At 47.7% G+C, this 24,588-nt stretch overlaps 1 protein-coding gene across 1 annotated transcript in view; it reads left to right on the forward strand.

The window, feature by feature from the left end:
- DNER (delta/notch like EGF repeat containing) overlaps positions 1-24,588 on the forward strand; it is a 188,906-nt gene that overhangs the window by 125,436 nt on the left and 38,882 nt on the right. Inside the window, exon 7 of the mRNA XM_075530190.1 lies at positions 2,650-2,874. Within this exon, the coding sequence (XP_075386305.1) occupies positions 2,650-2,874 (225 nt within the window). The remainder of the gene's footprint in view (positions 1-2,649; positions 2,875-24,588) is intronic.

Below are 24,588 nucleotides of genomic sequence, written 5' to 3' on the forward strand. Positions count from 1 at the left end.
CTTCTGAGTGTGATGAAACCAAAAACCAAGTTTAATCGGTTTTGTAAATCTTTACTGAAGCAGGTGGCCTCATCTCTTTTTGCATGGAACAGCTGGTGCATTTGAACCACCGACCTTGTGGTTAAGTGTCCGTGCTTACAAACCGTTGGGTATCAGAAAGGCAATGAAAAGGGAAATTATCTACTGCAATGAATAAACAAAGTAATATAGAAACATTAGCCCTGGATGGAGTGGTCTTAGTAATTTCCCCTCCCTAGCTCCACAAACCTGATTCTCCGTCTGTGTTTCCCATTGTCATCAGTGATGAGACCATCCAAATATCCTTCTTGAATCTGGTGCTTGGGAATGCCACAGTACGGAGAGCTACTTCCTTATTGAACCATTACTATTTGCCAGTCATGGCTCCAGGCATTTGCCTGGTTGTTTGCATCGTGGGTTAAAATACCTATGTGCTGTAGGCATGCATTTGGAGCCCCAGTGGCAGACTGGTTATGCATTGGGCTGCCAACCACAAGGTCAGCAGTTGGAAACCACCAGCTTCTCTGAGGGAGGAAGATGCGGCTTATACTCCCGTAAAGAGTAACAGTCCCAGAAACCCCTGGGGGCAGTTCTACCCTGTCCCGCATGGCTGCTAGGAGTCAGAATCCCCTAGAAGTCAGAGAGTTTGGGGCAGCCCTTTATGACCCCATTTCGCTAATGGCGAAGCATAAGGTCAGAGTGATGCAAGTTCTTGCCCCAATTCCATCCCTTTCCTGGCAGGAAGTATGTTGGAATGTACCGTATATACTCGAGTGTAAGCCGACCCGAATATCAGCCGAGGCACCTAATTTTACCACAAAAAAACTGCATAAAAATGTGCTGAGAAACTCGGCTTACATACAGTTATATACAGTCATTCTTATTGGCCCCTGAACCTGTGCTCTTTAACACAGAGAAGCCACATAAGTGATTTTTTTGCCAGCTAAATGATTTCTGAACATTTTCTTCTTTTTGATAGATATTTTTTGTTAACTTTGTATTTTGATGATCCGAACGTTTGCTTGCTTCTCTGGTGCTATGGACTCGTCCATTGTTTGTCTGAACATTGAGCCATGGGGTGGGCTCAGCGCCAGGCCTGAAGGGTATCGACAGGCCACGTTCTCAGGGGTCCCCTCAGTAAGCCTGGGCTCTCTTACGATGTTGAGTTTTGCTGCACATCTTTCTCCTTCTCTTAAGGACCTTCTGATGTGATCCTGTTCAGAATAGGTGACAATGGTAGCTGGGTACCATCGGACTCTTCTGAGCCCAGGGTTGTAGAGAGTTGGGTAGCCACGTGGTCCACTGATCATTGGATTTCTCAACCTTTCAAGATGCTGAAATGTTTACTGATTCCTCCCCCTCACTATCATTATCCCAATTCTACCTTACAAATCAGGCTAGACACAGGCACAGTTAAGAGCTGGAAACACAGGGAATCCAGGACAGATAAAATCCTCAGGACCAATAATGAGAGGATCAATACCAGGAGGGTAAAAGTAAGGTGGGAGGAGAAAGGGGAAACCATCACAGTGATCTACATGTAACCCCCTTCCTGGGGGAAGGACAAGAGAAAAGTGGGTGAAGGGAGCCATCGGTCAGTGTAAGACATGACAAAATAATAATTTATAAATTATCAAGGGTTCATGAGGATGGGAGGGTAGGTAAGGAAGGGGGGAAAATGAGTTGCTGATACCAAGAGCTAAAGTAGAAGGAAAATGTTTTGAAAATGATGATGGCAACAAATGTACACATGTGCTCGACGCAGTGAATGTTTGTATGCATTGTGATAAGAGCTGTATGAGCCCCCCAAAAATGATTTTAAAAACTTAAAATCTTTTTGAAAAAGAAGTTGAGGGGCTAAATGAATTTTTCTGGAAAATAGAGACCTGTTAACTTGCTCCACATGCCCACGGGCAGCAGTTGGCAAAGATAAGCAGTGGCCATCCTTTTTTGGAAGGGTATGTCTTCTTTGGCTCTCTTCCCTGCCCCCCCCCCTGCCCTCACAGCGGGCACGATTCCCTCATAGGCATCATCTGCGTGCCTCCTCCTGGCATTTGCATTTGTAGATCCCGTTCCAGTGCCTCCCTGGTCTCTTACCATCGTTTCTCTCATCGATCCTACAACTGGTCTTGGAAACAGCAACTATGGTGAGCCTGCAGGTGTTAGCATAAAACCAGCGTCCACAGCACTTTCATTCACTGGCGGATTTTGCTTCCAAGGTGGCACTGGGTTCACGGAATCCTGCAGCCTTTCCGGTAGTAGCTGAGCATGTTAACGGTTTGCGATACCAGGACCCCCCACGTGTCCCTGAGTGTAACTGCCCATGTAGTCACGCTCAGGCATGCATGCCCGTCTAAGCAGCCACCTGTTTTATCACTCAGCAAAGTGGAATCACAGGGCTTGATACTACATTGCCATCCCAGGGTACCAACATAAAGAGGAAAAACGTCTTCTCCCCTCTTGTTGGGTCAGGAATCTAGAAACTGGAGGAATGGGTTGCTTAGTGAACGCCTTCGCAGTGGAGACCCCTGAGGGCGGTGTGAAGCATGTGATGTTAGCTGGCACCTCCTCCGTTGTTACGTGGTCATGCGCGCTCCTTGCTAACCGCCCGCCCTGTTGGCATCGTTGCAGGTTTCTACGGTTCTGCCTGTGAAGAGAGGGTGGACCCCTGCGCCTCCTCCCCGTGCCAGAACAACGGGACTTGCCACGCGGACGGCGTGCACTTCAGCTGCAGCTGCAGCCCCGGCTTCACAGGGATGGCTTGTGCCCAGCTTGTTGACTTCTGCGCCCTCAGCCCGTGTGCGCACGGTGTGTGCCGCAGTGTGGGCACCAGCTACAAATGCTTCTGCGACCCAGGTCGGTATCCTCCTGTGCGGTCCCTCTAATTTATGACACCTGGACTCTTTAGACTTATTTTTGGCAGGCCCTTAAAAAATACCTGTTCCCCTTTCCAAGAGAAACTCACGTTTATCGTCGAAAAAAGACAAGTGAACAAAATGAAAAGCGATGCCAAGCTGGGTCACGCAACCAGTTAATTATTTTTAACAAGTTTCTGGAGCTTCTTCCAGCTTTTACCACACGCTGCTTCATTTCCGACGACGTTCTTCAGTGCACAGAATAGGCTCTTTCCTGCGGATGTGCAGGAACCGCATAATGGCATCTATCTGAAACTAAAAATAAAAGCACGCTTTGACCGTGACCTGGCGGAAGGTGTGAAGAGCAAATGCACATTCTCCCCTACCATTGGTGCCCACTTTGTTTCCAGTTTCATGTCATCGACTGGAATCCTCTCAAGGTCACAGCACCGCTTGCTTCCTCCCAACATTCCCCGTTTCCACTCCTCCGCCTTCTCCTGACCCTTCTGAGCTTTATCTTTGGGCAAAAGCTCCCAGTTATTCTAAGGCAGCCCTGGGGCACCTTTTTTCGGCCAAGGGCTATTTGGATATTTATAACACCTTTGGCATCGTTCACAGGCTGTACAACATTCTCAACTTAAAAATGAGCTTGCTATACTTTGTGAAACATTTTATTAAGTCACCCCTCACCCCCCACCCCCCATGATGGCTAGAACAGCTTCTCTGTGAAGCATGTGATGTCAGCTGGCCATGTTGATATCATCGCGGATCTCAGACGGCCAGTGGGCCAGACAGTCCCCACCCTGGCCCTAAAGAGTGTTTGCCTCCCTGGGGTAATTGTTTCCCTAAAAGACCAGCATGCTGTTTGACTGGACAATGAAGCGTGGCGGTGAGATCAGTCCCAGGCCTGAAGGGTGACTAAGAGCCATCCATTTAGAATTCTCTTATTGGTTGATGTTTGCACTCTGTGTGTGTACTCAGTGACGTAAGACATCTAAACTCCGCATGAAACCATGGAGATTTTAATGTTTATCTTCCAAATGTCTTCAGAATTTGAAATAGGAATATTTTGTTACGAACGTTTTGATACCCAGGAGTCAGAGTGATGATGGGTTAACATTTGTCTGCATAACCTACTGGTATGGTCTGAAAAATATGCATGTGGGACCTCTTTTTATTTTCTCCTTTTTTGCCCGTCTTCATCTTGGGCAAGTTAATTCTTCAGAGAGGTTTCCAGTTTTATGTCCCCACATGTCTCCTTGGGTTGGTCAGTGTGGCGGCCACCCCCATGGTCTCGCTTCTGCCCTGCTCTGTTCGCGTGATATACTCTGGCTCAAAGGCCCCCTTGTAATCGGCCAGGTGGACTAGAGAAACAAATCCAGAGACACGCATACGTGTGTAAGAGAGAGCTTGCTTTCTAAGGGCAAGTGTATGTTGAGAAAACATCCCAGCCAGGTCCAGGTCAAGTCCACGAGTCTGATAGTAGCCCATTTGCCCAATACTAGTTCATAAATTCCCCTTCAGACTCACCTAGCATATGCAGTGATGCCAAATTCAGGAAGGTAGAAAGTCTGGTGGATCCGTGCTGGTGGAAACATCTCGGCACTGGTTTGAGTTTCCACGTGACTCTTCCAGCTCTCTGAGCATGGCTCTACCACAGGTGAAGCAGAGAGGGTGTCCCACCTCCAAGGAGAAAGAGAGGAAGTTCCCAGAATCCTCATGAGAAGGTCACGTCCACAAGGAGGCATCATCAGGTTGAGATCTTTTTGACAAGCTAGACTCCACCCCTGCACTTATTTATCAAGTCGACATGACATTATGTCACCACCACTCCCCTCCTCCTCCTGTCATTGCATCTCACCTAGCAGACTTCGACTCCTGAATACAGAATACGTTTTCTCATGTCTGTGTTCCAGCGATTACACCCAGCATCACTTCATGCACTTTACAGCAATACATGATGTTCCCCCTGCCGGTCTCTTTCTTACTTGTGTTGAAAATCTTCATACAGTTTACGTTTCTGCTAATCTGGTGTCCACCTGTCCATCCAAAGGATTCCCTTTACCATTTCTTATAGGGCAGATCTTGCGGTAACAAACCCCCTCAGCTTTTGCTTCTCTGAGAACCGATTAATTTCACACTCATTTAGAAGGTCACGTTACGCCAGAATAGAACATCATGCTTGGCAAAGTAGAGGACACCGTGGCTGGTGCAGCAGCGGGGCTGTCTCAGAGAGGAAGGCCCTCAGGGAGATGGATGGACACCGTGGCTGCGACCCTGGGCTCAGACACAGGAACGACGGTGAGGCTGGTGCAGGACCAGGCCGTGCGTCCTTCGGCTGTGCATGAGGTCTCTATGGCTCAGAACTGGCACGATGGCACACAACAACACCAACAACAGAATTCTCGGTTGAAAGTTTTCTTTCAGTTCTTTAACGTGTCATCGAGCACCCTAGGCCTCCATGGTTCCCAAGGAGAACCTGGCACTTAACTGGGGATCTAGGAAATCGCAACAAAGCATTTGAAGGATGTTTCCCATAGGCCCTTGGTTCTTTGGTTTTCTAAGAAATCTTGGGATTGGTGTTTCGCCAAGTAGCACTTGTCCCCCTGGCCCTGAATTCTGTAGAGAATGGGGTTCTTTATGACAGCTTTGTTTTTGTCATCAGCCTAGAGGTGAAGAAGTTCCTCCACTTCTATCTCTGGCTTGACACCCACCCTCCCCTGACTGAGCTGTGGTGGGAACGGGACCCATGTTCTCCCATGTATTTGTAGTGTGTGTGCCCTGAAGCCGAGGCCTCTGGGTGCAGAGGCCATGTGGGGCCATGCCTTTACCTATTAGAGACCTTGAACAGTAAGAATGCTGTGTGTTTGCAGGCAGGCAGAACAAGCTGCAACTGTGCTGGGGGGCAAAGGGGGGGGCAAGGCCTTATCCAGATCTTGACTCATTAGCTACCATAACATGCATGATAAATGCCCTAGAGGCAGCAACATCTTCTTGTCAGTAGTTTCCTCCATCCTTCGTTACCTGCCTCCTGGCAGGTCTGCTTCTCAAGGCAAAGCGCCCCCCAAAGCAGAGTCAAACAGCAGTAGACTGGAAGACAGCTTTGTTTCCTCCTTCCCTTTGACACTACCTTCCTTCCTTAAGGACACCCAAATGCTCCCTTGATTTTAATTCATTTATTTTTAAAACTCTAAATTGCTTGCCGTTATTTAAAGCGGAGTGTTGCTCTTTGATAATCAAGGTAAAATATCCCAACATGTGTGAGAGGACACAAGGTGACCCGATATAGGACACAGCAGAAGTGCCCCACAGGGCTTCTGAGAAGGTAACTCTTTATGGGAGTAGAAAGCCATGGTGTAACATGGTAAATTAACCCACCCAGTGTTTCTCTTTGCATCCTGGGAGAAGTAGCCAAGGGTAGGAGGAAGAATATGCTAAGGAGACCTCTACTTGCAGTCCGAAAGAATGGTGTGGAGCTGGCAGCTGGTGCCCTCTGATTTCACAAGAGACTTAGAGCATCTAAGTCAATATCAGCCCCCAAAGCCCGTTCCTATCAGGCGGAGATCAGACATGCCTCCACCTTTCAACATCTTTCTACTACTTTTTTTCCCCAGCCCCCCCCCCAAAAAAAGAACAATCAACCCTGTCTTACTGCTTCTTACTGGCACACCAGCTGCCCCTCTCAGAGCACTCATAGGCAATCCTCACGACGGTGGGGTTTATCAGGGACGTGAACAGATTACAATTCAGGATTAGAAATGCTCAGGATACAGTTCATTGGTCGAGTGCTTCTTCTCCACCATGCCTACGGGCTCAGCACCTTTGGGCCTTGGCCTCTTAAGGCCCTTTGGCTTCCGCCGTGCCCGGACAATGTTACAGAGCTCTTGTAGTGCTGCTGTTAATAGCAGCCAGGCTCCACTGCACTGCGGGCACCAGCTTGTAGCTGCTCAGCTCTAGCGCCGGGTTTACAAACCTAGAGCCCTGCTGAAGGGCCTGAGGCAACCCACTCAGTAAGAGAGGAGCCTGCCTAAAGGCGTTCAGCTTTCTGGTCCAATTAAGTAGGTTGGGAAGCTGCTCCATCTCATGCTCCTTGTGTTGGTGGCTCTGCTGTCACCACCCCACTGCCACTCCTCTGCAGCCAGAGCTCAAACTCCTTCACTAAGGAGGTTCAGCGTGCAGAGAACTCAGGGTCCAGAGGACAAGCTCCCCTCCTGCCCTGGCTCTTCTTCTTTGATGGTCTTGAGACACCCATCCCTGCTTCTGAGATGGCTTATACTTTTTAAACCCTGCAGGCCGGCACGATGACCAACCCCTCTGTACATTTCTGTGTACCTTATTCATGTGCACCGACCCAGACATGGGGCTGAAAGAGCTGTGTTAAGTAATTCACTGCAACACAGAATCCCGGTATGACACCAACGGCTAAGCACTCAGCTACTCACCAAGAGGTTGGTGGTTCTGAATCCACTCAGAGGTGCTGCGGAAGAAAGGCCTGGCAATAGAATTTTTTTTGAAAGATCACAGCCATTGAGAACCCTAGAAGCTCAGTTCTGCTCTGACACACACGGGGCTGCTACCAGTGGGAGCTGACTGGCTGGCAGCTGTTTCTTTCTTTCTTTGTAAGTTATTAACTCCATAAGCATTCAAAGCTATCTCTTGACATCCACGGAGCTCACGCTGTTCCTGCTTAAGGCACACGTGGTCAGGCCCCCGCAAGTCAGCTCTGCCTCTCAGCAATCTTGTGCACACCAGAACAAACCAATGCCCCTTTCTGTACCAGAAGCATCGTTGCTGTTGTAGCTGAAGCTGCTGTTACAGCCCCCGTGGTGTCCATGTAGCTCCTGGAGGGGAGGTTCTCCTTTTTTCTCTGACCTGGTACTTGAGCAACCATGATGTCCTTCTCCAGGGATTGGTTCCTCCTGAAAACATGCCCAATAGACCTGAGGCCAAGTCTCCCCACTCAGGGTTCCAGCTACACATCCTCCCAGACAGATTTGTTATGCTTCCAGCGGTCCACGCTCCTCTCGGTAACCTTCGCCAGCCTGGATTCTCTCTCTCTAACGTCTACTTTTCCCATCCTGTGTTCTCTGCTCAAACTTCATTCAGGTTCATTTGGCGCATTTCCCTTGGCAATAGCCTATGTTCTTGCTTGAGTACTGACCACCAGGAATAGCCTGAAGAGAGTCATGCCCCGTTCCACAATCGCTCCACTTAGTCACCCATCTCCTGGGATAGAGTCTCAGTGGTCTGGCAGCGCTGGCTGAGAGCACTTGGGAGAAGGCCTTGCTGTGGGTGGGGGGAGGGTGCTTCCAAAGGTTGTTAGGTGACATCTTGTGAAATTAAAAGGGCACCTTAACATCTGGCAATAATTTACATTTTAAGAGGTGAAAATAACACGCCTCTGAATGGAAAATTCTAGTCTTCATCTTCTGGGGGAGTCCTATAATTGCCTCACTCCTAGTTTGCATAATAGAAGAATCTCAGGAGAATCCGTGAAATGAGGTCTCTAGCTGAAGAGCCGCCAGCCCCATCGTGCTTATAGGGAAGGATGGGTCCCATCTCATCAAATGGCTGCAGATTGAAATCATGTCAGGCTGGTAATTATGTCCCATCTGACAAAGTGCCATTTTGATGATGGCAAATCAGATTTGCCAGGTGCTTTATTTTCAAGTCTCTCTCTCTCTCTCTTTTTGGCTTCTCCGACGGGGGATTTTTGACGGGGTTTCAATATTAAATAATAAAGTGTCAGCCCCGAATAATCATGGAAATGTTATCTCCCACTAACAGTGGTAAGTGATAGGCCGGCTGGTCTGCAGAATACTGCAAAGTGAAATCTCCCGGAGACTTGGGAAGGAGGGAGTTGGGAGCTGCCGCGGGCTCTCAGGGCAGAAGGCCGCGCCTGGGGGATGTGCCCACACCTTGGTGGGTGGGATTATTTGTGTGCTCAGTAAGATGGGCATCTGCAGATGGTCATTTGGAGGAGGAAGGTTGGAGTTGCCTGATCCTGTCCAGGCCACCTGTGAGGAAGGCAGTGGGCTCCCTGAGTTCTCTGGTTTGGGACGCCACTTGTGATCTGTAAATTCTTTCTCTAAACTCCTTCCTTGAACGGAGTTAATTCTGCCATCATGGCCTGGACCTTACATTCTTAACGTACTGTATAGAAGGAGTACATGTAAGGCACTATTTAAGGTGTTTAAAATACAAGGCACTAGAGCAGTGGTTCTCAACCTTCCTAATGCTGCGACCCTTTCATACAGTTCCTCATGTGGTGACCCCCCCCACCATAACATTATTTTCATTGCTACTTCATCACTGTCATTTTGCTACTGTTGTGAATCGGGCAACCCTGTGAAAGGGTAGTTCAACCCCCGAAGGGGTCGCGACCCACAGGTCGAGACCCACCGCACTAGAGGGATAGTTTATTTGCATGTCAATGGGGAAGTCAGCCTTGCTCTTCATAAATATGCAACCTCTTAGACACTTGCCCACCGAACTGCAGTTGAGGTCATAGACGAGATCTGGACCTCGTTGTCCACCAGGAGCTTCTGCCAATTCTTTGTCACCAAAGGGCTCATGACTCCATCTGATCCTGCAGATACTATCCAAGACTCTGAAGCAAACCAAGTCGGGGCATTTCCCACAGAAGACTTCTCCCTGGAAATGGTATTGGTAGGAATTTTAGCTACTGCCTTTCTAAAAAAAATTAAAAATCTTCAGCAGACACCTTCCGTGTGGCCGATATTTCCCATCTCTTTGACCTGAGATGGGGTCTCCCATGGGGCAAATGGTTTGTGCTTGACTGCTAACATAGAGTCTGGAGGTCTGAAGCCATTCAGCAGTGGCCCGGAAGACAAGGCCTGGTGATCTGCTTCCATGAAGGTTACAGCCAAGAAGTTCCCATGGAGAAGACCTGCTCGGGAAGACATGTGGTCTCCCCGAATCGGAATGGACTTGGCCCCTGACAGCAAGGGCAGCAACAAGAGCAGACCTGCACAGTGGCATTGCTTCCTGCTATTCAACACCGACTCTGCCGGAAGCAGAATGGAAGACAAGGCTCAATGGTCAGGATGTTGTGATCAAGGGAATTGCAACAAAGCAGGAAGTAGGCTCTAGCTGCATTTAGATTCTTAGATAAGTAGAGTATGCAACCTTTCATCCCTTATTCACCAGAATATTCTATCGGGTTCACTAGGATGGTGTTTCATCTGCAATCGGAGTTTCCCATCCTGGACATCCCATTAGTCAAGAATAATGCGTGGTTGTTGTTAGGTGCCATTGAGCGGTTCCGACTCATAGCAACCCAGTGTACAACCAGGTGCTGCCTGGTCCTAAGCCATCCTCATCATTGATGTTACCATGGAGCCCGTGTGGCAGCCACTGTCATTCCGTCTCCCTGTGGGTCTCCCCCCCCTCCCAAGCATAATGTCCTTTTCCCCAGGCCGCTCCTGATGTGACACTCAAAGTGCATGAGATGAAGTGTCTCTATCCACGCTCCCAGGAAGCATTCTGGTTGTATTTCTCTTATTCGTGAGGGTTGTAGCTTATATGGAATGGAACGGCTCCTTCTCTCAGACCCTAGTCCTGTTCTCATGTCTTTCCTTCGCCACGATCTTCCAAAGCATGGCGCCCGTCCTCGCCATCAGGATCCAAATGGAGTCTTGTCCACCTGGCTGCAGTGAGGGCAAGCGACAGTTGCCTCATTTTTTATGACCTGCGTGGAGCCCTGGCGGTGTAGTGGTTGCGAGTTGGGCTGATAGCCACATGGTTGGGAGTTCAAAAGTGCCAGCAGCTCAAATGAACTTTCTACGCCCATAAACAGTTACAGTCGCTGAAGCCCCCAGGGGCTCACTGTGAGTCAGCATTGACTCCATGGCAGTGATTGAGCTGTTTGTAACCTGAATTGCACCTGAGAATAAATGCAAGTCTCTGCATGGTCTCAGGATGCCACTATGGCATGAGGAAGACACAGGCAAAACCAGGAGGAAGATCAATCTGGAAGGACCGGATACCTTTGAGTACGAGGTTGGTGTGGTTAAGAGCTGATTTGTGCTCACAGCCAAGCCATAAACAGCACCAGGCAAGATCACTTGGTAGTCATGACAAAGTGAGCCAGAACAAGACAACTGCATAATGTTGTTTAAACACAGAGAGGAACGAGACCCCTGTATCACCCACACTAGTAAACATTGCCCTCTCTCCTGGCTAAATGATGGATGACTGTTTTTTAAAACCAATTATACCTTTGGCTTAGCTGTCTGCCTTCCTTTGGGGTAATTTCTACTGAGCTACCCAGTTACAGAATTATCTTACTCTCTGACAGCCTCCACTGCAGAGTGAACCCTTGCCAAATAACTTAACCAAAGTCAATCCTTTAATAAGTCCTTTCTAATCCCCTCTTACCGAGCACCCCGTGACTCCTCGTGGTGTGTGTTCTGTCTTGCTGTAAGGAGTAATACTCTCCACTTATTCAACTCTAAGTTTGTTTCTGGTGGGCTTTGGTGGGAGGGCATTGGCAGAACTTAATGGATCACAATGTGAACAATATTCAGCTTCCCAACTGGCTGAATTTTCATATTAGCTGGTCATTGAATGAGAATGTCTAATGGACTACTAGCCACAAGGGTGGTGGGTTCAACCCTACCAGCTGCTCAGCGGGAAAGACATGAAGTTACCTGCTCCCGTAAGATTGACAGCCTTGGACACTCTCCATGGGGCTGCTGTACCATTGACTCCGTGGCCGTGGTGTGTAATAGCTAATGATTTTCCTTCCCTTCCCTCCATCCATCGTAACTCTCAAAGAATGTTTCTGCGTGTAAACCTTTTCTTGAATTGTTTCTATGGGAGTAGTGTTATACCATATTTCCACGATCCACTTACTTCTTTCTTATGTTTCATTCTCTCTACCATTTTGTTTCGTTTTTCTCTTGTCCTCCCTGTCTGTCTCACTTCTCATTTCCATTCCCTCCCCTTTCCTAACCTTTCCTGCCTTCTGAACTTTGCTCCTGGGCAAATGCTTCCATTTTAATCTCAAAGAGTTGATTTTTCTAAGGAGTACCTCCCTCCCTAGTATGATTGCTCACCTTATGGACCTGTCTGTTGTCTGGCTGAAAATGGGTCCAGTCTGCAGGGTGGCTGAGGGTCACAGTCTTGGGGACACTGGCCCTAGTTGTTTTTATGATTTTGAGGTTGGTTCCACATCCCCCCACCCCCTACTTTATCCAGTACCTTCTAATGTGATCTCCTTCAGGGTGGTCAGTAGTGTAAGCCAGGCACCATCTAGTTCTTCTGGTCTCAGAGTCACTGAGGCTGAGGTTTGCAGGGCCCATCAGTCCATTGCACTAATCTTTTTTCATGCATCTTAGATTTCAGGTTTTCCTTCTTTGCTGTGGGCACGGAGAGACCAGTCACTGCAGCCTTAGATGGTTGCACACTAGCTTTCCAGACCCTGTCTGCTCTTCGTCAAAGTAAGACGTAGACCATTGTGTTGGTGGACCATGTGATACCAACTGACCTTGGTGTTCCCTGAGACTGTGGTTCTGAGTCCCCAGGTCCATTGACTCATTCTCTCAAGTTCCGTCTCCTGTGTGCTCTGTTCTGTTTGTGGCTATATTGGCAGCACAGATAAACACACATGTAGGAAGAGCTGGCCAAGCCTGTATGTGCCTGTGGCTGGAGTACCAGTCTCTTTTCCACACATGTTCATTCACCTTACACAGCTCTCAAAGCATCCACTCACAGGTTGCTAGTAGAGCCAGACAGTGTGTGTTACAGTATTTCCCGCTGACGCCCTAAATCATTATACTTTCCCCAGTATCTCCCGTTATTTTCATCCTTTTTTGCTGAAATGCCTTTCATTTGTATCAGTGAGTTGGTGAAATTTGTCTTCTTTAGACTAGTGACCGGAGGGGGTGACGCTAGGGGAAGAAGAGATGAACAAGTGAAGGGCACTTGGACTTTTTATGAGATTTCTGATTTTTCAGAACTCAGGCAGCTGATTTTTGACTGCAGTTTCAGTTGCTAATCCATAGGTCTGCAAGAGTCAATAAGCTGACTTTCAGTTCCACGGTGCTTCTACTCCTCCTGTTTCTTGGCCTCCCCTCAAACATCAAATTGTTCAGAACAAGCTCAGGGCTGAACGCACAGGGGAAGGTAGGGCCTTTATGGACTGGGAAGAAGAGTTGTGGTACTTATAGTCTGTGAGGGCAGCAAAAATCGTTTTACATCATCTTACCTGGAATGAAAGCAAGAGGTGGCAGCTGCTAACAGCTCCGGGCACTAATGGACTCATTTCTGAAGATGTCTCTACTTACAGCACGGCCAGCATGTCATGTCAGGAAATTCCCATCAGGCTCATGGCCGAGGAGGTCAGATGGGGACGTACCTAAAACTAATTTATAATTAAGCTGTTGACTCATATTTCATTTTGTGTTTGGAAATTATTATGATCCCAAGGCTAACACTCTTGGACTCTTACCGAGAGCATCTGGGGCTCTGAAATTTATAAGCCAAATCCCGAATGTCTTGCCTCACTTACTTGTTGCATGATGGAATGAAGCCTGGCTTAGAGTTAAGAACTGAATTTGAATCCTAGCTTTACCAGCAAACAGCTGTGTGATTGACCTCTGCTAGCCTTACTCTCCTCTTCTTTAACAGGGGATCAACTTAACTCCTGGGAAGCTCCATTCAGATACACACATGATTTATTTTGTAATCTAGGAGTTGAGGAGGGAGTAATACATGTATTGTATACTTAGGGAGCCCCAAAAAGTTCATAGGAAAATTTGATAACCTTACAATTCAATTTTAAAATGAACCTTTTGAAACCTTCGATTTCTTACTTATCCTGAGAAAAACCATAGGGAAATTATTAAAATTATGCTCCAATTCTTCTCATATTAGACTCATGATTAGCGATGGACTGACCAGAGATGGGATTGACTCTCTCCTGGCAATGGTGGGCCTTCTTTAGTAATGGATATGGACGGGTTCAACTTCTTAACAAGAACCCTGGGATTGCTCACTACCTAAACCATGACTCCCCCCCACCCCCGTCATTTTATTAGGGGCTCATACAACTCTTATCACAATCCATACATACATCAATTGTGTAAAGAATGTTTGTACAATCATTGCCCTCATCATTCTCAAAACATTTGCTCTCCACCTAAGCCCCTGGCATCAGCTCCTCATTTTCCCCCTCCCTTCCTGCTCCCCCTCCCTCATAAACTCTTGGTAATTTATAAATTATTATTTTGTCATATCTTGCCCTGTACAATGTCTCCCTTCACCCACTTTTCTGTTGTCCATCCCCCAGGGAGGAGGTCCCATGTAGATCCTTGTAATCTTTTTCCCCTTTCCAACCCACCCTCCCTCTACCCTCCCAGTATCGCCACCCACACCACTGGCCCTGAAGGGATCATCTGCCCTGGATTCCCTGCATTTCCAGTTCCTATCTGTACCAGTGTACATCCTCTCATTTAGCCAGACTTGCAAGGTAGAATTGGGGTCATGATAGTGGGGGTGGGGGGGAAACAGAGGAAGCATTTAGGAACTTGAGGAAAGTTGTATTTTTCATCGTTGCTACATTGCACCCTGACTGGTTTGTCTCCTCCCCGAGACCCTTCTGTAAGGGGATGTCCAGTGGCCCATAAATGGGCTCTGGGTCTCCACTCTGCACTCCCCCATTCATTCACTATGATAAATTTTTTTGTTCTGATGATGCCTGATACCTGACCCCTTCAACACCTTGTGATCACACAGGCTAGTGTGCTTCTTTCATGTGGGCTTTGTTGCTTCTGAGCTAGATGACTGCTTGTTTACCCTCAAGCTCCTAAGACCCCAGACGCTATATCTTTTGATAGCCGGGCACCATCAGCTTTCTTCACCACATTTGCTTATGCACCCATTTGTCTTCAGCAGTTGTGTTGGGAAGGTGAGCATCATAGAATGCCAATTTAATAGAAGAAAATATTCTTGCATTGAGGGAGTACTTGAGTGGAGACCAAATGTCCCTCTGCTACCTTAATACTAAACCTATAAATATATGCACGTAGATCTATTTCCCCATCTTCATATATAAATATATTTGCATATGTACATGCCTTTATCTAGACCTCTATAGATGCCCTTTGCCTCCCAGCTCTTTCCTCTATTTCCTTTGATTTTCCTCCTGCCCCACTCTCATGCTCAGTCCACACCTGGGTTTCAGCAATTCCTCTTGGTTACATTACCCTTGATCACTCCCTACCAGGCCTCACCACACTCCTTACCACCGATTTGGATCACTTGTTGTTCCCTTGAAGCATGACTCTTAACGATCGCAGGGATAAACATTGAAATGCCAGGTGCCGTGCAAAGACCTTCCCATGGAATGTCTTCTTGAATCCTGGCCGTCCTTATGAATGGGAGCCCAAGGTCTATAGTGGCATTTCTTCACTCGCAGCCACAGAGCTAGTTAAGGAATTTGAGCCTGGTCAGCTGGGCTTCACCGAGCATATGACGGCAGCCACTGGTCTCCTTGACCTCGGTGTAAACAAGCAATGGAGCTACACTGTGACCTTGCCTCACCAGCAGTCAGTAAGTGGGGACTCAGACACTCAGCCAGATTGGCTAAGTGGGGCCTGTCTTCCTAGCCACTTGAAATGAGCATATTCAGTTGAACCATCCGGTCCATCGACCCTGGCTTGGCTTCCATCATCGAGACCCTTCTGCCGCTAAGATGCTGTGCCCTTGACAAGCACTCCCTGCTGTTTCAGCCTGGGGCTATAGTATTCTGTTCTTTCATTTACGAGTGAGGAAACCGAGAGGGCAAGATGTGCACACTTGAAGGTGGAGGTGATGGAGGCCCCCTTTTAACCTAGTTCTGGGTCTGCCTCAAAGCCCCTGTCCTTCATCAAGATCCTGAATTTAGCAGAAGCCTAGTTATGGTCCCAAGTTGGGTGCAAATCTGGGTGCTAATACGTATTTGGAACAGAACATGATAATGAGCTGGTAGATTCTCCCAAAGTCAGCATAGCTCCAGAGACGGAGCTCTAAGTGTGTCCCTCAAAGACAGGCTTCAAGCAGGTCCCTCACTCTGGCTCAGTGAGACTCTGGCCCCACCACAACTCTGACACCCACCCAGGGGAACTGTGCTGTGGGTGGGAAGACGGGCTCCTTTACCACCTTTGCTGCCATCTGGAGACCTAGCAGTCCACAGCCTTGCGATGCATGCTCGGCGTTGCCTGTCCCTGACACTTGTGATTTCATTTGGCCTCCTAGCAACAGGGACATGTCATTAAAGAAGCCGCTATGTCCGGGACTCAAATGTAAACACAGTCTCATGACAGAGGTGTCATCCAGCAGCGTGGACAGCCCCTCTTGGGCAGTGCTGCTCATTTTTAGAGGTCCTTGGTAGCGTAATGAGCCCTGGTGGCGTAATGGGTTCTGCATTGGGCTGCTATCCACAAGGACAGCAGTTCAAGCCACCGGCCGCTCCTTGGGAGAAAGAAGAGGCTTTCTTCTCCAGTAAGTTCCGGTCTGGGAAAACCCCAGGACCAGTTCTCCTCTGTCTATGGCACCATAGGAGTCGGAGCCCATCCCGCGGCAGTTGCTGTGATGTCTGAGGGGGGAAAGTCTCTCTCTCTCTGTCCTTAGCCACCCGAACCCCGAAAGCGTCCTGTGCTGCTTTATGTTCACGTGGACTCCTTGGAAGGGATATCCTTTCATCTGGCTCCCGTCACACTCTACCCCGTCCTTCTTCATGTTTGCCATTTGGTGTTTTCCTTCCCTACCACGAGAGGGTTTTGAGGTCCTGCACGTCCAGAATCCTTCCTCTCCACTCGAAAGGCTCCAGGGGGTCGCTCTCTCATCAGCACCTGTCATGAAGAGTCATCTGCACCCCAGGGTGGGAAGTGCTAGAGCGGTGCACCACTGTACACCATAGCTGGGATCTCGGGAGCCCAGTGACTGACTTCTTGTATCCTGAGTTTCAACCAGGGAACCACAAAGGAGATTGTTTGTAGCCCCCACTTCTAGCCTTCGGCATGCCTTTTAATTCGCCGTGGAGTTGGATTTAGCTAGACACACAGGGATACTTCTTCCATGGACTTTCAATCCCACCCATTAATTTTCCAATAGAAACCATCCTGTGAACATCACTGCATTCACTGAGCAGTGCGATAGTCTTGCTCCACTTTTACTGGCATTCAGCGCCATTCAGACACAGGTACGTGGCCTCTTTTTTCATCTAACCCCTTGTCAATTTAGGACAGTGTGGTAGTTACATAATCTGGTGTCAATTTGGGACTTGAAGGCTTGAGAGTGAAGGGGTGGAGTCTAGTCTGTCAATCGGGTCATAGCCAATGAGGCCTCTGTGTGGGCATAGCCTTCTCCTGAGGATTCGGGATCCTCTATTTCCTTCTTGGAGGCGGGAGACACTCTCTGTTTATGTTCACTCCCTGAGAGACCTTTCTGACGAGAAGCCACGTGAAGCTACCCTGATGCAGCCAGAACCCTGGGAGCTGGAAGAAGCACGTGGAGACCCCTGCCGGCACTGAGATGCTCACAACGCCACTGGATCCACAGACTTCCCACTCACTGGCCTGTGATCTTCCTGCATTCGGTGTCATTGCATGCGTTTCGTGAATCTGAAGAGGACTTTATAGATTGGTATCGAACATATGGGCTAATATCAGACTTATGGACTTGATCTGGACTGGGCTGGGATGTTTTCTCAGTATTCAGTTGTTCTTGTATGTAAAGCTCTTTCTTATACACATATCAGTGTCCATGAATTTGTTTCTCTAGTCTACCTGGTCTAACACAAACAGCTACCGATTTAGCAGAACACCATGCCATCTTTTCTATCTCACAGTAACTTCCTGATGCCATGTGACAACACTCCACTTGAAAGGCCATTGGGCTTGGCAGAAGTGGCCTAGACAGACCTTAATCTGTTTGAACTTCAGCCTTAGTGATAACTGGAGATCACCAGGACTTTTTCATTTTTACTCTACCAGGTGGTGGCTGAGAGTGGACATCAGAACGCACGTCCTAGGTCTCATTCAGTAGTCGTAAAGTGTTGCTTCTAGGGTGACTGGAAGTAGGTCTGGACGAAGGAGTCCGTGAGTCTACTGGTGCGACTTGGGAGAGGGCGCCCCTCATCCACTGAATCCTAAAAATACTTTACTAATGGCTATCTGATGTCTGGAAGCCTGTCTCCAATAGTTGTTTGCTTTTTCCCTTTAAAGGAAAGCATTGTCCCTGATAATTAAGCCTTTCTCTCAGTTCGTTATTGCTCTGTAATAGGCATGCTAACATATCATTGATGAAAACAACCATCATAACTGGCGTCTAACGCTATTGGTCAATAATCAGGGCAGGGCCTATGTGGAGGTGGCTGTGTTAAATGACCTGCCTGTGTTTTTCCATCACGTCAGTAGAGGCTGGGTGGCCTGGGGAGACAGGCAACTGGGCCACGTGGCTCATGTGATGCAGCAGGTGAGTCTGCTCTTCTTCCCATGGTGGCTGAGTGCCAGATCAGGGAGAGAAGAGGCTTGTGTCATGTTTGCTAAGATATGTCAGCCACAGAGCTCAGCACCAATTCCAGGGGTAGGCACATAGATTCCGGCTCTTGATGAAGTTCTCAAGTATTGGGGGACTTTATGTTGATGCTGTTGTCTCATGATCTACCATCACTGTAGATCTAAATACGTGAAGAACTTGGATGAGTTTATGAAATTGCGTGTAGGTGTATGCATATGTATGCATATTTACATATGTACGTGCTTGTATACGTATCTTATTGCCATTGAATTGATTCCAACTCTTAGCTTCCCCGTAGGATAGGGGAGAACTGTCCCTGTAGGGTTCTGAAACTATGACTCTTTGCTGTAGTAGAAAGCCTCATCTTTCTCCTCTGGGACAGCCGGGGCTATCTAACTGTGGACCTAGTGATTCGTTACCCAGCTAATAACCCGATATGCCTCCATGACTCCTCTGTGTATACATATAAACAGTTGCTCCAAAAGCAAGCTCCCTCCCATCAAGTCCATTTTGGCTCATAGCAACCCTATGGCTTATGGGTTTGAACCACTGACCTTGTAGTTAACTGATCCTTACACGAAAGTACCACCAGGGCTCGCTCTCTCTCTCTCTCTCTCTCTCTCTCTCTCTCTCTCTCTTTAACTAAAAGATAATGGAAAATTTCCACAAACTTGGGAAGCTCCCCTGTGTTAGGCCAGGCTGCCTGGAGAAACAAATTCAGTGACACTCATAAGAAAGAGCTTCATATCACGAAGCTTTATACATCAGGAAAACATCCCCGCCTCCACTCTGACTCAAGTCTGTAAGTCCAATACTAGTCTATAAATCCCTCTGCAGACTCACGCAGTCACAAGCACTGATGCAGAATGTAGCAATATCCCAGGCCAGTGGGTACAAAGTCTTGTGGATGCAATGACTGTGGATGCATCTCCAGCCATTGAATCCATAATTGATACATGTAAGGATCCTGGGAACCTCCGTCTCTGGCAGAGAGAGTGTCTCAGGATCCTCCTTTATTTTATTTTATTTTATTTTTAAATCATTTTATTAGGGGCTCATACAACCCCTATCACAATCCATACATACATCAATTGTGTAAAGCACATTTGTACATTCATTGCCCTCATCATTCTCAAAACATTTGCTCCCCACTTAAGCCCCTGGCATAATCTCCTCATTTTTTCCCCTCCCTCCCCACTCCCCATTCCCTCATAAACCCTTAATAATTTATAAACCAGGATCCTCCTTATGAGAAAGCACACCCACAAGGAATCACCATCAGGCTGTGACCTGATTGACAGGTTAGACTCCACCCCTACACTTTCATATATCAAATTGACATGAAATTATCTAATGACCACCACCCCCTGTATATATGTAATTTTAAAAATGCTGGGCCAGATTTGATTAAGAGAAACCAAAATCACTGTGAGATCTTTGCTAGAGAAGGAAGGAGAGCCCATTTAGTATATCTTTTCTTCTCAAATGATAAGGGATAAAGGAATTACTAGAAACGGATCGACTTTGTCTTACCTCCAATTCTGTGTGTGGAATGAGCCTAGTCCTGAGCCTGATACTGGGGAACTGTCCCTGGTCTACTTCAGAGGTTGAACAGATGCTCAGATTCTACTAGAACCTTAAGTCACCAGATTAAAGTAAATTTTTTTATTTATTCTTTGATTTTTATGATCTGCATGAGCACATCTCTTCATCTCTTCATCATAGGCATACTTAATATTTGTTCCATTGACACAATTAGAATAGAAATCCAGGATTTGATCAAGTGGTTGAGTCCTAACTCTAAGGTTTGGGCATTCTGAATTGGCCTTTATAGTCCAGTGGCCTTGAGGTCAGTTTTGTCCAGAAAGTTATTTAGCTGAAGTCAAGGCTGTGAGAGTCAGCTTCAGCTTTGGGTTTATTGTTTGTAGGGAGATTGTGGCCAAGTGGGAAGTGTATGTGTCTACAAACGTGCCTGAATGACCTCCAAGGAATGTCCTTGAGGCAGTGCAGTGCCTAAGAGTCAGCATCTTTGCTGGAGAACGGCAGTGACTCACAGGAAATGCAGGGATTGCTTGTGCCCATTGTGCCACTGAACGATCTCGGTGATTGAGCACTGGGGAAGTAAAATCACACACACACACACACACACACACACACCTGTGGTCTACATTGCTTATTCAACACACTACATTGTGCACACAAAAACATGTTGATTCTGACCACACAAGTACTTGGGCACTTGACTCTAGACCTATGTATTTGGTGTGGAGGCTGCCAAGTCAATTCTGACTCATAGTGACCCCATGTGACAGGGTAGAACTCTGCACAGGGATGTCCAGGCCACCATCTTCATGGGCAGGAGAACGATGAGGCTGTCTGCTCCCATAAAGACCCCCAGCCTTAGAAACCTCAGGGAGCAGTTTGGCTCCATCCTAGAGTGGAACTCCGAGTCAGAATCAACCTGATGGCAGTGGAACCATTCACGGAAGCAAATCATCAAGGGCTTTCTGGGGCCTTTCAGAGAGCAGCTGGGCGTTGGCCACTGGAGCAAAAAATAAGAATTGCTGACCCCCGCTCCCCAAACCAAACCAAAAGAAAAAATCCTACTGCCATTGAGTAGACTCCAACTTTTATCCAATCTTTGTAGGGTTTCTGGAAGTAATCCCTCCCTCCCCAAATCATCTCCTTGGGAGCTAACACAGATATCATATCATTCTGTAGTTAATTCACATCATGCACAGTGTTGTGCAATTGCTGCCACAATCAGTTTCAAAACATTCTCTTCCTTCTTGAACTCCTTGATATCAGCTCCCCCTTACTCTCCCTCCACCCCCCACCCCACATCCCCTCCAGGAACCCTTATTCTACTTGCTGTCCCTCTAGATTCATCAGTCCTGGCTTTCATACACTGAGACACAGACAAACACATAACTTATGTTGACCTTGTTGGCAGACCAAGAGGCACCCACAGCTCCACCGGGGCTCCCTGCGTGTGCTCCAGGCCAGATCTCACACCAGATACAGCAGTCCTGTGTCAGAGCATGCTCCCCATCTTTGCCGCGTAGAAAGCAGGCCCCACAGGCTGCCCGCCCTTTTCGGACAGCATTCTCGCCAGCCCCAAAGGCGTTTTCCTCCAAGGTTCTGCAGCAGGACTGTCAACATTGATGGTGCTTCGTCTGGGGCTCAGCCCGGGTCACACCTGCCTTTTCTTACCGGGTGTGTTTACTATCTCAGCTCCAGGCCCAGCTCTTTGTGTGTGAGTGAGTCTCTAAATCTGCCCAGGCAGTCCTTTTATGAAGCGTTTTCATTCTTTCTCTCCCTAGAGACACACTGGATCTAAATTCTCGTTGAGATTGTTATCAAATATTATCTTGACATTGTCCTCCAGCGTGATTAAGTCATGGCGTGATAAGAATGTGCATTAAAAAAAATACGTTTCATAGAGAGTCAGTATGAAAAACACTCCATTTTCTAAAGGATCATTTTGATTCTAGCCCAGAGGTTCTCAACCTGTGGGTCGCGACCCCTTTGGGGGTGGGACAACTCTTTCACCGGGGTCGCCTGATTCATAACAGTAGCAGAATTATAGATATGAAGTAGCAGCAAAAATAATTTTATGGTTTGGGGGGGTCACCACAACATGAGCAGCTGTATTAAAGGGTGGCGGCATTAGGAAGGTTGTTCTAGACACTCAACATAGGGCCTCCGTGAACTGGAACCAGCTTGATTGCAGTGGGTTTGATTTTTTGGGTTGGGATGTGTGTAGAGGACAGATTGGTGAGTTTGCAAACTGTAAAGAAATAGATGAAATGTTCATTTTTATCCTTCAAGAAAAAGATATCTCTCCTGAAATATAAAGAAGCTGGCCAATTGACGCATCTCTCTGAGATGGGATGTAGTGGGGTGGGGGAACCACCGGTGGGGGACGCTTCCTACTCCCACAAAGAGTCTCAGAAACCCACAGGGGCAGTTCTGTTCTGACCCAGAGAGTCTCCATGAGTCAGCATCAGCCCAGTGGCAGTGAGTTTGGTTTTGGGGAGCCTTGTCCAGTTTTCATTGGTGACAGAGAGCTTTATTCAGTTGTTCCTCTTTTTTTAAGAACTGCTACCAGGTTCTTCCATTTTCCTTTCAACTGGTAGAGATCCTAGGTAGAATCCACCCTCTAGTGGTCAAAAGCAACATTAAAAAAAACACCCCCCCCCAAAAATATTTAAAAGACAAAACTCTAAAAAGTATGAAGAGTTTTAAAAAAATAAGGTGATTAATTTGTAATTAGTTTGATCCAGGAAATTTCCCACAGTACTGAAAAAATTCAAAGCCCAACACCTAAACGGTACCAGGGCTTTGGCTCAAATAGAGTCACCGTGGAGTTCTGGCTCATCTCCCGCCCCACGGCAGCCGCCTCCAATTGTGTCCCCCGAAATGTATATTTTTATCATTTCTTAAGTACCTTTGAAAGATAACCTTATTTGTAAGGACGCGCACTCCTCCCCCCTCGCCTGCCCTTCTGCTTTCCTCTCGTGTACACCATCGTTCGTCCACAGAGCTGTTGGTGGACTCGAACCGCCGGCCTTCCAGCTGGCAGCACAGTGCTTATACCACAACGCCACCGGGGTTTCTTATCACTCATCCTCCCACTGCCACCGAGTCAAGTCTGACTCGTAGTGACCCTGGAGGACAGAGTGGAACGGCCCCCGTGAGTTTCTGAGACTGCAGCTCTTTCCGGGAGTAAACTCTGCATCTTTCAATCTGCCGCCCTCGCGGTTAGCAGCCCACTGTGTAACCCGAATCACCCTCATCCCCGCCCCCACCCGGAATCCTGTGTGAGTGGCACCGTGGGTTAAGTGTCAGGTTGGTGACTGGAAGGGAGGCAGTTAAAACCCACTAGGCACTCAGTGGAAAAAGCTGACGCTATCTGGTCCCACGAAGACCAGACACCAACCAGAAAGAACTGCCCGGTGCTGTCCTCTGGGCCTGCTGTGCAGTGTAATGGACTGGGTGGCAGTGCTTTGCATTTTATCCCTCTGGTCTCTCTCCTCCGTGCGTGCAATAAAACATAAGCAAGAGATGATGGTCATGGCTTCTTTAGCAATTGGCCACATGATTAGGTTTGTTAGCCTAAAAATTGCGCCCGTAAAGTTTCTCTGTGGCAATATTAACCCCTTTGATTGAGGACAGAAACACTATTTCTCATGCAAAATGAGAATGTCTGAATATACTTAAAATATATTTTCAAACCCCTCCCCAAATCAAAGAATCCATCTTTTCACCATGAAACAAAACCCACTGCTAATTTTGAAATGATGACTTCCCGACCTTTTAACCCCTATTTGTACATGATAGACTGTCTGTCAAGAAAGGAATCGTGCTGTATGCACGCACACAAAGGTTTTCTGGCCCAAGGAGCCCATATTTCTGGCAAATCCAGTCCACCAGTTGAGCATCTTCCACATCCACCAGTCTTTGAACCAACCAGACAGGGCAACTGACAGTTGCTTAGGAGGGTTACACGCTGAAGTATTGAGGGCAAGTTTCAGTGCCCAGCGGGGCGGAGGATCTAGCCTGGAAGTTAGTCTTAGGAAGATGAAGCAAAGGGAAATGCATAGTTCTTTGTTTTGTTTAGTTTTAATGCGAAGACATAAAGAGATCCTGCCTCATATTAGACAAATCCAAGTCTTTCCGAGTCAGTGGCTGGCCACTCCAGAGCTCTCTACCTGTAAACACTCTGAATACAGGTTGCAAAAGGAAGTTAGTGCGAGGGAGAGAGTGTCCAATACATTTGACTCGAACAAAGGCTGACTTCATCAGCAAGAATCTTCCATTGTCTCACGGTCTTGCAAACTCTCCATCTCCTACCCTTACCTCCGAAGTCACCTGACAACAGTAGTGCCCGCCAGTCCTGCTCGCTGCTGTCCAGGGCTCTCTGGGCTCCATCAGGGACAGAGCCTCCCTGGGCCTGCCCACTGCTGAGTGACCAGCTCAGAGCCAGCGGGGCAGCCTTGTTCCGCTCTTTAGCGGCATTCGCAGCAGCATTCTTGTTTGCCAGCACTGCAGACTCCACCACAGGCCCCTTCCAGGCATCTCGCTGTCTTCAGGTGACAGCCCCTGACCTGAGTTACAGCTCTTCCCGGAGGGTTCATGCCCAACCTCTCTGTCTGCTTCTTCTCTTTTGTTGCCCTTTGTCCTTTCT

This window comes from Tenrec ecaudatus, chromosome 13 (genome assembly GCF_050624435.1).
Source record: "Tenrec ecaudatus isolate mTenEca1 chromosome 13, mTenEca1.hap1, whole genome shotgun sequence".
NCBI lineage: Eukaryota > Metazoa > Chordata > Mammalia > Afrosoricida > Tenrecidae > Tenrec > Tenrec ecaudatus.